At 39.1% G+C, this 12,004-nt stretch overlaps 1 protein-coding gene across 5 annotated transcripts in view; it reads right to left on the reverse strand.

Moving 5' to 3' along the window:
- rab28 (RAB28, member RAS oncogene family) overlaps positions 1-8,098 on the reverse strand; it is a 37,372-nt gene extending 29,274 nt beyond the window's left edge. For all 5 annotated transcript variants that reach the window (XM_026146910.2, XM_080308661.1, XM_026146890.2 and 2 more), the window contains exons 1-2: positions 7,630-8,098; positions 1,066-1,162 (exon numbers count right to left, since the gene is read on the reverse strand). In XM_026146910.2, the coding sequence (XP_026002695.1) occupies positions 1,066-1,162; positions 7,630-7,704 (172 nt within the window). In that variant the 5' untranslated portion in view covers positions 7,705-8,098. The remainder of the gene's footprint in view (positions 1-1,065; positions 1,163-7,629) is intronic.
- Between the last annotated feature and the right edge of the window lie 3,906 nt (positions 8,099-12,004).

Genomic DNA, 12,004 nt, shown 5'->3' on the forward strand with positions numbered 1-12,004 from the left:
ACCCCCCAACCCAACTCAAAAAGAAGAGAGGGAGTGTGTGCTGTTTGCTCTGGAGAGAAGACCTTTCAAAGTGAATAAGCCTGAGAAATGACAGACACTCTACAATGAGGAGCTCCCAGAAAAGACACATTCAGCTTCTGAGTTTACCTGAAGTTGTCTGGAAATGGCAGAACAGGAAAACAGAAATAAAAGCGACGGCGAACAACAAGCCTATTTGTCGAACCTTCATTAACTTTTCTATTAATACTCTACTCACCCCTCATAATTTTAAGTAAACACAAGATCTAAAATCTTAAGGCAGATATTAGGGGTGGGGGAACAAATCGATACTGTGTAGTATCGTGATATTTTGTTTGCTAATGATGTATCGATACAGGGACAGCAGAAATCGATATTTTGTTACAAAAAAGGTTTTTGTGCTCTGACTTCAGAGCATGTTGATCCTTTTTCTGAGCAACAATCCTGACATTCCTTCACTGTCCAAATGTGTTTAACTCTTTTTTGGCAGCAATAAACATGAGTGTTTACTTATTTTAATTTAAGACATGTTTTATTTTAATTAAGTTTAAAACTTTTTTATTTTATGTAAAATTATGTTTTGTTTTAATTTACTTTCAAATTCTTCAGTTGCTGAAGGGGCTGCATAGTTTTCATAAATTGCATAGTTCAGAATAGCTGTAATTGTACCAGATGGTTGCATTCAGTTCAGTTGGACTAGACTGTAATACAAACCGTTCAGTTTGTCAACAATAAAACTGAAATGAGAGAAAGACTGAGTGCGAGACTTTGATATTAGATAAAATGAATATTGATAAAGTTTACCTTTATGTATGTAGAATCTGAATATCGCAAAATATTTAAAAAAAATTGCAATAATATCATATCGTGGGATGTATGGTGATTCCCACCTCTAGCAGATATACAGAATTCAAACAGCCTCTCACAGTTAACACAGTCTGTTGTGTTTTAAGCATTCGCTGTGCATTATCATCAGTCATCATCATTATCATCATCATCACACTCGTGCAACACACACGTCTCCGAACGATTACAAAGGTGTCTCACCTGGAAGGCTAATTCTCTTCAGAAAGAAATCCAGACCAATGGTTTGTTTGTACTGCTTCCCAAAGGCCTCTTGTGCAAATCTGGTGGCGAGTGATGTCTGAAACAAAAAGACAAAAGGAGAGAGGTGGAGAATGAGTGCCAAACAACTTTCCAGCTATCAGCGAGACTTTAATATACGTCTTTCAAAACAGTTAAAAAGAAAATGCTTTAAGGATTCAGGGACAAACCGTCATTGGGTGCATATTATGTGTCTCATATATTTACACATACACATTCAAATCGCAACATAGACCAAGAAAAATGCAAGACGCTGCAAAATTCCTTCCAGAGAAAATATACGGTATATTACATTAAAGAACTTCTTGAAAAAAGCAACATGTCATTGGAGAGCAGCAGAAGAAAAACTTTGATTTCATTCACACCAACCGAAAGCCAAAATAAGCTTTTCACAATATTTTATTTTCTAAAATGTCTAAAAATACAAGGGTATAATTTATCATATAACAACACTTCTGTGTGATTTTTTTTTTTTTACCACAATAGCATGGAGCCACAATGAGCATTTCTTTGGAAGCAAAACCTTGAAACTTGTGATCATTCACATCCATTTTAAGCTCCCACAAATACTCTGTGATTGACTAGACGGGTCTGATGTAAATGCCTGCCTCCTCTGCTGGATGTGACAGTGAAAATCAATGCGAATTACCAAAACAGGTGTCAGAGTATGTGTCATGTCTCCGGACTGCAGACCTAATAATTGCCACAAATTATAAAACCTCCATCACTGTCACTGTTGTGTTTTGGGGGGGGGGGGAATTCATGGGAATTCATAGAGCAGGCCTGACATGCCAAGTTTAATTCATTTTGATGGATGAGGATAGGGGGAAAAATGAGGTGCTGAACATCTATTAGCTATCTTTAGAGCAGTGTGCTTGCATAAACACAACGGAGAAGTGAAGCAGTGGGATTCCCTGAGTGTTCATGTGGCAGAAAATGCATTTTAATGTGGTGCTTGACAATCACTGAGGGTTAGAGGACTTAAAACTAAATTCTCTTTCAATCCATTAAGCTTTCACTTGAGCCCGTGCCCTTATCTACCTCCATTCATGCTCAGCAGCTTTAGGTACAGTCAGATAATGCTTCAAATAACACAGGCTTTTGCCCCTATTTCTCCAGGGTAGGTGCCATTTCAGACACCCCTTATCAAGGTTTACAAAGAATTTCTTAAAGTAAATAGTTTTTGTTTTCTTGTGAATGCCACTATAAGTAAACCTAATCTTTTAATTAACCCTGTTGATTGAGTAATTCTAACCTTTGCCAAAGGCGCTTTTGATTCACACTTCCTTCGGGGTGCAGAATAAGGTTTTATCCCCCTAATTCTCTAAAGGTTCAAGACCTGCAGACTTTTTTAATCTCAGCCTGTGAAGTGTGTCACAGACTCAAGAGTGACTGAAAAATTACTAGAGTTGACTGACGCAACAAGGAGAAAATCGGTCATTTAAGTAGCCCAAACAATCACTGACAACACAGGCATAACAAGCTCGGACAGCAAAAATTTATTCCACATGCTCGTGTTGGCCTCGTTGGCCATTTGTCTTGGCATTTCAGTAGCTTGGCTCACTTCCCTCTGCGTAGTCCTTTTTTTTCCACCGTACAATTGGAGCTAACCAGCGAATGTAAAAGCTGGCGTAATCCTGACACTCAAACAGAGAACAGTACAGGGTCAACAGTGATACCAATGCCGGGAAATGGGGGGAAGTTCTACTGAAACAAGAAACAGGGAGGGAGGGGGAAAAAAATATGGCAAGCAATGTGATGCAATTCAAAAGAGGGAGCATGGTATCAAACTGCCTCCTTATTTTCCCTAAACAGTTAAAACCAATATAAATGTTGGTGTTGTATAATATCCATTAATGTACAGGGCCTGTGCCTAAAGCTCCTTTTTAGCCTATGGGTCAGAGAACAGCAAATATTTAGGAAAAACCGAGTGGCTTATAACTCAGGTTGAAAAATGGACCTGTGTGTAAGTCAGACCCAGCACCTTAAGAGCCTGGCTAAATGTGAGACTCCATATTTTAAAAACATCTCGCTCAGGTGGACAAGCCTCCCCACATCTCGCTGTACTTCTGAATGGACAACCAACCACAAGCAAAAATATCGCTGAAAATGCTGTCCAAGAAAAACGGATCCGATTGCAATTTGCTGAGCAAATTGACATTAATAAGGGGGGAAACGGCATTCAAGATGTCAGTCAGCGGTGCCTACTCAAAAACGGGGGGCAGGGCTCCTGTTTTCTGCCCAAAACAGACAAGCAGGTAAGTCATTCAGACAGTGACGAGCTGACACCTGGCAGCAGCGTGAGGGTTATTAATGTAGCGTATCTACTGGGAACTGAGTTGAGTTGTGTGTTCTCTGCACACACACCCCAAAAGAAAAAAAAAGGCGACTTTCCAGAATGAGAACATTCATTTTTCTCATTGGGTCTCACCATTACTGCTACATTCATTTTCTTTCTCCCAGAGGACCAAGAAATCAGTTTTGAAAGGGGATGTGTAGCCGACAGGCACTTGACATCCCCTGCATTACATTCATGTTCACTCTGGGATTCGAGATGCGGTGAAGAAGAAGACGACGAAACATAGCCGAATTGTCATGACAACCTCCATGCACTGCTGCAAATGATTGTTTGGTGTAACTAGGAAAAAATCCACTGTTGTTGATGTAAGTTAGGCCTTTTTATTCCAAGTCTTTTTAAGTGACTTTAATGAATATGATTCAGTCCAGTGCCTTTGAAAGGGGACAGGAACTAACTAGCTTGTGTAGGTTTAGCAATGCAACAACTATATTACAAGTCTTCATATGTGTTTTTCTTCCCACTGTTATTTTATTCTATCAACTGAGAAAACAGCAACATTTCTCAAAAGGGCTTCCAGGCATAATTTTCTTAAATAGGGCCTCTCTCTGGAGCCAAATGAGAGTCCTTGGCCAGAAGAGAAAAGGCATACTGATGGAAAACAACCAGCAGCTGCAAAAGCCAGGCAAAGCAAATTGCAGTCTTTATCAACTGTTATACCCTCTATGTTCCTACACAGTGCCGAGTTTTAGACGCGAGAACAACAGCAGTTTAATATAAAGGGACTTGGAGAATTCATCATCATGCTTTGATTATTATTCAGAAAAATGAAAATATGCATTTCACTGAAACAAGGTGGTCAGAAAAAGATTTTTTAAGCATAAATGATATGTTTTGTTGAAATATTTTAATTTGGAACAAGCTTTTTCATTTAACGCCTATATTTGTGTTTATCATACCTGTAATGTTTATGTTATCTCTCGCAAGTTTTAAAACATTTTAATGTAATAAACTATAGTTTCCAATCATTTTTATGCAATAAGTTAAGGATTGTCCTCCAGTTTCTGTTGAAGTAAATTTTATTTTAGTATGACTATGAAAAGTTATAGAATAAGCAGACTGATAAAATTCTGGCAGGAAAGATTTTTACAAATAAAAATACTTTAACAGGACACGTGAAGTCCCAGAGTCTACACATCATACTGATAAACAGCTCTGGATGAAAACAGAATTTAAAACAAAATCCTTTAAATCCAGGTACTGTATTATGTGGCTCAAGTATAACGATAAAAAATAACCAACGTGATATTTTAACTTTTTTTTTCAAGCACACACGCACAAAAAAGAAACAACATAACAGACCAACACATTATCATCTAGAAGCCTTCATCAGGGTCTGACATAGACATAATCCTCCTGAACTGAAATACAAGCTGTGGGTGGCAATTAGACTGTGGATAAATGCATAAACAAATATTTTTTCATGGCATAAATTCAATCTCAGCGCTACATTACAGGACCAAACCACAGGCACATGTCCTAAAACTATGTTCAGCAGCACATGCAACATGGATTAAGGGCTGGGTAGACTTAATAGGTTTGCTTCTGGTTTAAGTCCATCAGCTATCTTTGAGATAGAATCAAAACTACAGTCCATGAACTCTGTAAAAACAGACCCCTGGATTTTCTTATTGGGCAAAAAGAAACATTGATAAACTCCTTTTTTTTTTAAGTTGGAACACCAGTGAATAACTTTTGGAGGAAATTTGTGTATTTGCATTAAGATAAAGATTATCTTCTTACATCCAGAAAAACCCGGTTTAGATTTCTCAAACTTTTACAGGATTTAGTTCATGCTGCTGTTTATTGTACCCCTATGTCCGTTCTGTGGTAATTAGGTTTTATCCTTATTTCCTCATAGTAAATATAAAATGTAAACGCACAGTTCCCCAGTGTTGTAGGGCTCACTCATGTGCCAAGCTTTTAGACAGGCATAATGACAGTCATTAAATCGTCACATCACTGATTTTCAGTAGATTATTTGTACTGAAATAGGTTGTTCAACAGCCGCTAACAACGCTGCACTTTCATTAATGTTATGCAAAGATTTACCGTAAGTATAGGAAAACTCTGACAACAAAAGGAGTACAGTGCAAAGCTTGTTGCTCACTTGTAACATCTTCATTCTATTATCCTCTCCCTGCAAACGAGAGTACTGTGCAGAAGTCTCGAGCCATCCTTTATTTCTTTATATTTTTCTTCCAAACAGCATGACTTTATTGTATTTATTAAAGGGGTTTTGAGCAGTAGTTCTCCTGGCTTGCTGAAAGGATTTCCAAGTTTTTCTTTGGACACTAGCTGCTTTTTCCATCTATTTTCAGTCCAATCCTCCTACCTTAGATTTTTCATTGTTAAGCCACTGACTTTATAATTTAAAAATAAAAAGGGATCTAACTCAGGGAAGAACCAGTGTTATATTATATACCCTTGGGCATTTTTTACTAGCAGCATCTCACAATGCTGCTAGTAAAAACTATTTTTCACAATGTTTCCATTTCTTTAGTTGAATCTGTAAAAAGCCATTCTTAAGGAAGGGAAACAGGGAGAAATGCTGCTATCCTAAATATACAAGAACCGCATTGAAAATCATGCATTAAGTATTATGAAGTGATGACTCCAAATTTTAAATGTTTGTAGGCACGTACTGAGGTCAGCAGAGAGGCACAACACTGACTGCAGTCATCTGAAAAACACAGTGGAAGCTCTTTTATGGTTTGGGGCTGCACTGCTGCCAACAAGTGTTGGGGATCTTGTCAAAATTGATAAAATTACGATTGCAGAAAAGTACAAGTATCAGATTTTATCCACTATGCCACTATGCAATACCATCTGGAAAGCATCTCAGTGGCAGCGGCTTTATTTTCAAGCATGACAATAATCCTAAACACACTGCCAATGCTGTGCATAGTGTAGCATCTTAGGAGCGACTGCACGGGATATTCCAGCATGCTCCATGACATTGTGTTAGTTGAAATGAAATTAGGGAGCTTTAACATATCTGTTATGGTTACATATCTGTTCTAGCTGTGTTACTGGTTTACAATGTAGGAGTGAAGTGACGTCGAGGATTAGTTACCCCCTGTAAACACAAAGTCACGGGTGGGATTAAATACTAAACAAACTATCATTCTCCTGTAGCTGTGTGGTTTGTGGAGCACAAGGGCTGACAATTTATTCACACGCTTTAATTGAATTTAAAGTGCTGCTCAAAAATAGTCAAAAAAGGCAAAAAAAAGCTTCCAACCATACAGCTGAAACTACAGCCTTAATATACCAATATATTGAATAAAACAAAATACATCCTGTGGCTGTGTGGGTGGAAGACTGGGTCGTCCACCAAGCAGAAATTCGGTGGATTGATCCATGACTCCTCTAGTCTGCATGCCAAAGTATTCATGGGTGAGACACTAAAGCCCAAGTTACCCACCCCACGGAACCACTGGAGTGTGTGAATGTTAGAAAGCGCTTGGACATGAATAAATGTGGTGTATGAATTGCTCAGAGGTTGGGGCAGTTCAGTAGAAAGTCACCGTACTAGTCCAGTTGCCATTTTCCTGATCCACAAGCCTAAACGTAGCAACTCAATGGCTGAGGGGGAAATTTGATTTTTATTAGTCACTGTAATTTACTTGTACTTTACAGATTAGCCGTATGGTATGAAATTGGTTAAATATGAAAATGTAAAAATGACAAATAAAAATCCGAAAGATAAATTATACCCTTTGAACATCATCTGAAGTTGACTGTCTTTAGCGTCAGCTTTCGTTTTGTGTGTCCTTGGCTAGCCTGTTAGCCCTACAGGTGCTGAATAACAGCTAGAAGTGGGCTAAAATTTATTGAGAACCTAAAGTGACACGTGGACTGAGGCGTTTATTTGACCGTGTAAACGTCAGCTTTAATCATAATCGCCCCGGGTTACGTTGATGTTGTTGTGATTTACCTCTGTCGTTGTTGTTAGCTAATTAGCAGCCGTGGCTACAGTAGCGTCGGTCGCCATGGTTACTGCGTGGACAGCACAGTGTCAGCAGAAAGTGACTGAGTAGGCAAAAATGGTGCGCAGTGTGGACAAGTTACATTTTCTCGAGCATTACCTCTTAATTAACGTTGAGTAGGTGTCCGTTTTTGTGTTTGTGTCTGTGTGGTGGTCTCACCTTCCCACTCGCTCCGTCTCCCACAACTACGATTTTTAGCTGCTTGTCCTGGCTCTCCTCCTCGGAGTCCGACATGGCGCTCCAAAATAATTTTTAAAAGCACGTAGTGCTTGAAACCGAAACGGTAGAAACGAATCAAGGGTGGATGTATGGAGCTGTCACGCTAATAATCACAAACGGATTAGACGAGAGCTGAGTGGGCACGCAGACGCCATTTTGACTCCACTAAGAAGACTTGACTGGCTGCAGCAGCTCTCAATACGATCCACTCCACGCGCCGCTGACTCCACTTGCACCGATTTTTCCAGTTAAAGCGAGAGTACCGGACAGTCCTCGGGATTTGGCATTTCAGTCTTTAAATATCCTCTTTACCGCCATGAAGCCCTTCTCTGCAGGAGAAAGACCCGAACCGGAAACCGATTCACCGGCGTGTGTGTGTGTGGTGGAGTCCTGTGTGTGACGCGTTGCCGTTGCCGTGGTAACACGGGGTTAAAGTGCAGGTGTAAAACATGACAAATGTAACAAAGTGCATCTGAAGTGCACTTTTACTGAAGTGATACAGTATAAACAAAAAAAACCAAATAATTTTTAATTTTATACTGTTGTGTCGGTGCTTCACATTTTTTATCTGTTGATGCGGATTTTAGATCAACCACTGTGACTCAAATCAAAGAAAATGTTTGTTTTAGGTCACATTGAAACTGTCTTGTCTGTGACTTGTTTTTTCTTTTTGTTATTGTTGTTTTTATTTTCTTTCTGTGATGAGACAGTGGTGATGGAGTTCAAGCGAGACTTTGCCATTGTCACAAGAACTGTGTGTGTCTCCATATGATACCATTTCAGAAAGTGTGGGGAACACGTGCAAATGCCACGCATGCAAGGTTTTGTAAAATTGCTTTGAGTGCACAGACTAGTTACTATAAGTATAGTTTTTTGTGTGTGTCTAAGAGAAAGAGACATGAAACAGAAGTGAGGTCAGTGTTTAATGGCTGTAATGATTATACATGGGATAATGAATTCCCAACAGTTCCAGAATGTTATAATGTTATGTTATAACAAAAACCCCTATGATGATTGCGGGGAAAACAAATCAAAGGTCCAGTTTACTCTGCCCTGGACAGAGTTACTGGGATCCCACCCTGGAGCCAGTCCTGAAGTAGGAGCTCGAGGGTGAGCACTTGGTGGCCAGGCCTTAGCCCATGGAATCTGACTGGGCTTAGCTCAAAGAAGCTATATGGGTCTGCTCTTCTGTGGAACCACCACCCACAGGAGGGGCTATAGGGGTTCAGTAACTTGTGGACTGAACAACAGTTAGGTGCAATGGTCCTGGTAGTCTGATTCCAGGCCACCATGTCACTCCAATGTTGTGTGGTTTGCCTGTTCAAGGAGAGGGTATGCTTTCAACTAAAGGGAGATCAGGAGCCTTCCCGGGAAGGGTATTAGAGAGGTCTGATTGTCTGTTTGTCACACTTTGGATGCAGCAGGAACAATGCGGTTTTCAGAGTATGGAGTATCTTGACTGTTGTTATGTGCCATTCAGTACCTGTATAGCTGCAGCATGAGTTTGGTCTGTATTCCAGGAGTGAGTTAGACACATTTCTGGTGGGTGTTGAACTCCACGAGGGCTGCCCTTTACCCATTCTGTTCATAAACTTTTATGTTTTTTAATATTTATAATTCTGTTGGCTTCATCAACCACTTCAGCTTGTACTAGAGTGGTTTACGACCAAGAATGAAGTGGTGGGAATGACAGTAAGCACCTACAAGTCTGAGACCATGTTTCTTAGCCAGAAAATCTGTAGAGTGCCCGCTCTGAGACAAGTTTCTTCTCCCACTGGCTCCCAGTTGCGGAGTTTAAGTATCTCAGGATCTTGTTCATGAGTGAGAGGAGAATGGACAGATGAACTGAGTCAGTGCAGTGTTATGGACAGTTTACTAATCTGTTGTGGGGAAGAAAGAGCTTCAGGTCAGTCTACGTTACTACCCTCACCTGTGGTCATGAGCTCTGGGTGGTGATCAAAAGAAAGAGCTTCCTGATATAAATCAGTTGAGAAATGAGTTTCCTTTGAAGGGTAGTACCTGTGACAGCGAGGAGCTCGTTCATTTGAGAAGGACTGAGTAGAGCCATTGCTTCTCCATATTGCAAAAAGCCAGTTGAGGTGGTTCAGGCATCTGACTAATTAAGATGCCTCTCGGTCCCTTCCTAGGTAAGGCATTTCAGGCACGTCCTACCAGGAGGAGACCCAGGACTCACTGGAGGAATTATGTCTTGGCTTGTCTGGGAACAACTTGGTTTTTATAATGGATAAGCTAGAAAAGCTGGCCAGGTTTGGGCTTCTCAGCGTAGACTGTTGCCCTCACAATCTGAACCCATATGAGCAGTAAAAAGAAGACGGATGGATGGATGATTAAAATATAGTAAATTATAAATGTATTTTAGGTAAAACAGTATATGATATTGTGTGAAACCTGGTGTTTTTCTCCAAAAATGAGTGCTGTAAAGCCTTAAAAAATACTTTCTATGAGTAGTATGTAAAGATTAAACAAAGTGGCACAAGGGGAGACAAAGACTAGTCAGGAGGTGAGGGGGATTTGGGAATGCAAAAATTATATCAGTGACTAAAAGAAGCAACCCAACTTAACCTCCTAGGACCTGCGTCCACATATGTGGACATCACATTTTGGGTTATGTAGACCAAAATACTCAATTTTGCTCTGCAAGGGCCTGATATCCACTTATGAGGACCTTATATTGCAACTGTTCTATTGAAATTTTAAATGTATATGCTCATATGTGGCTCTCATTTTTCTTATAAACAAAAATTAGGTAAAAAAAAAAATCTGGTAATTCTTTGTTTTTACATTCTTCAGGTCCCAATCAGCCCAAATATCAAAGAGAAATGAAAAATGCATGTCATGGAAGAGTTTGGGTCTTAGGAGGTTAAGTAAAAGTGCAAATGTATTATCTTCCCAAGACACCTAAAGTAAAATCTGTTTATTATAAGGAGAGAATTATGCAAGAGTGAATATGGTAGTAGAAGTATATTTTCCAAAGGAAACATGATTTTTAAAACTATATTTTGTTGCTGTATTCATTTTTATCAGATTTTACTGGTGATTCAATTCAATGTTATTTATGTAGTGCCAATTCACAACAATAGTTGCCTCAAGGTGTTGTCTGTGTGTTTCAAGATAGCTGCCAAATGTTAGAATATACATATTATTGTCATTTTACTTCAGTCAAATGGTAAATAAGGAGAAGAAATTCATGCTTTTGAAATAATGTAGCAGAGTACAAAGTACATTATTTCCTTTTAAAAATAGAAAGTGGTACTGCAGTATTTAAATGGGACCTACAATATGAATTTCCAACTAATTTTTTTCTTTTTTTTCTGTGAGAATAGCTTTGCTTGAACCACAGTTCAAAATAAACAACGCATTTCAGCTCTCCCCTGTCCTTTATAGTTAAATTCTTCTGATTTATTGCCTCTCACAAACAGAAGGTTTGAAAACCAGGTGTGTGGAGCTCCTGTGTTTTGTGTCTGAGATGCCTGTATTATACGGATGAAAGATTAGAGTCCAGACATTTAGAGCTCCATATACTCTGCTAAGGTACTGTTTTCATGTACTTTCAGTACTTCCATTGTCAGCTTCTTTGTATGTCACATTGCCTTTCCAAATATTGGGTTATTTGTTCCACTGCTTTAACTCGATCATTAATAATAATGTTGTGCACAAACATATAATTATCTTTTGAAATATGTTACAATGCAATACGACACACCGTCAAAGGGCCTAGGTGCCTAAAAAGCTCCAGCTCAACCACTCATTGAAATGATCATACATTAGCAGTACAGTAACATGAAAGCAGCCATTCTTTGAGTATGCTGACTTTTACAGCTTATTATGGCTTAAGTCAAGTTTTGAATGAAGACCTTGTATTTATAATGAGTTCTTCTGAAAAGCTTTGTTCTGGATTGCTTCTTTCAGTCAGTCTCAGTACTTCCACCACTAAGCTGAAGCGTCTCTTCATTCATATCTGTGTGTACTTTATGCATTGTCTGGAAATCCCCATTGACTGAGTACTGATAAAGACCTACACTTCAAACAAACAAAATAGCAGAGATTGGTCTATTGAGCACAATAATATTAGTTTTAATGGGGTAAATAAAGTGTTGGCTATAAACCAATATCTATATCATCTCTACCACAAAAGATTTAGAACAGACTTTTCATGAAGTTGCCATTTAATGCCTGATCACATCTCACATTCAGACGGTAAAGGGGATTCTTGGAGTGCAGATTGTGATGACTAATTATAACAGCTGTAACGGTACAAAGGCTCGAAAGAACTATTTAAAGTTATAGAACCACC

Source organism: Astatotilapia calliptera, chromosome 2 (genome assembly GCF_964374335.1).
Source record: "Astatotilapia calliptera chromosome 2, fAstCal68.1, whole genome shotgun sequence".
Lineage (NCBI taxonomy): Eukaryota > Metazoa > Chordata > Actinopteri > Cichliformes > Cichlidae > Astatotilapia > Astatotilapia calliptera.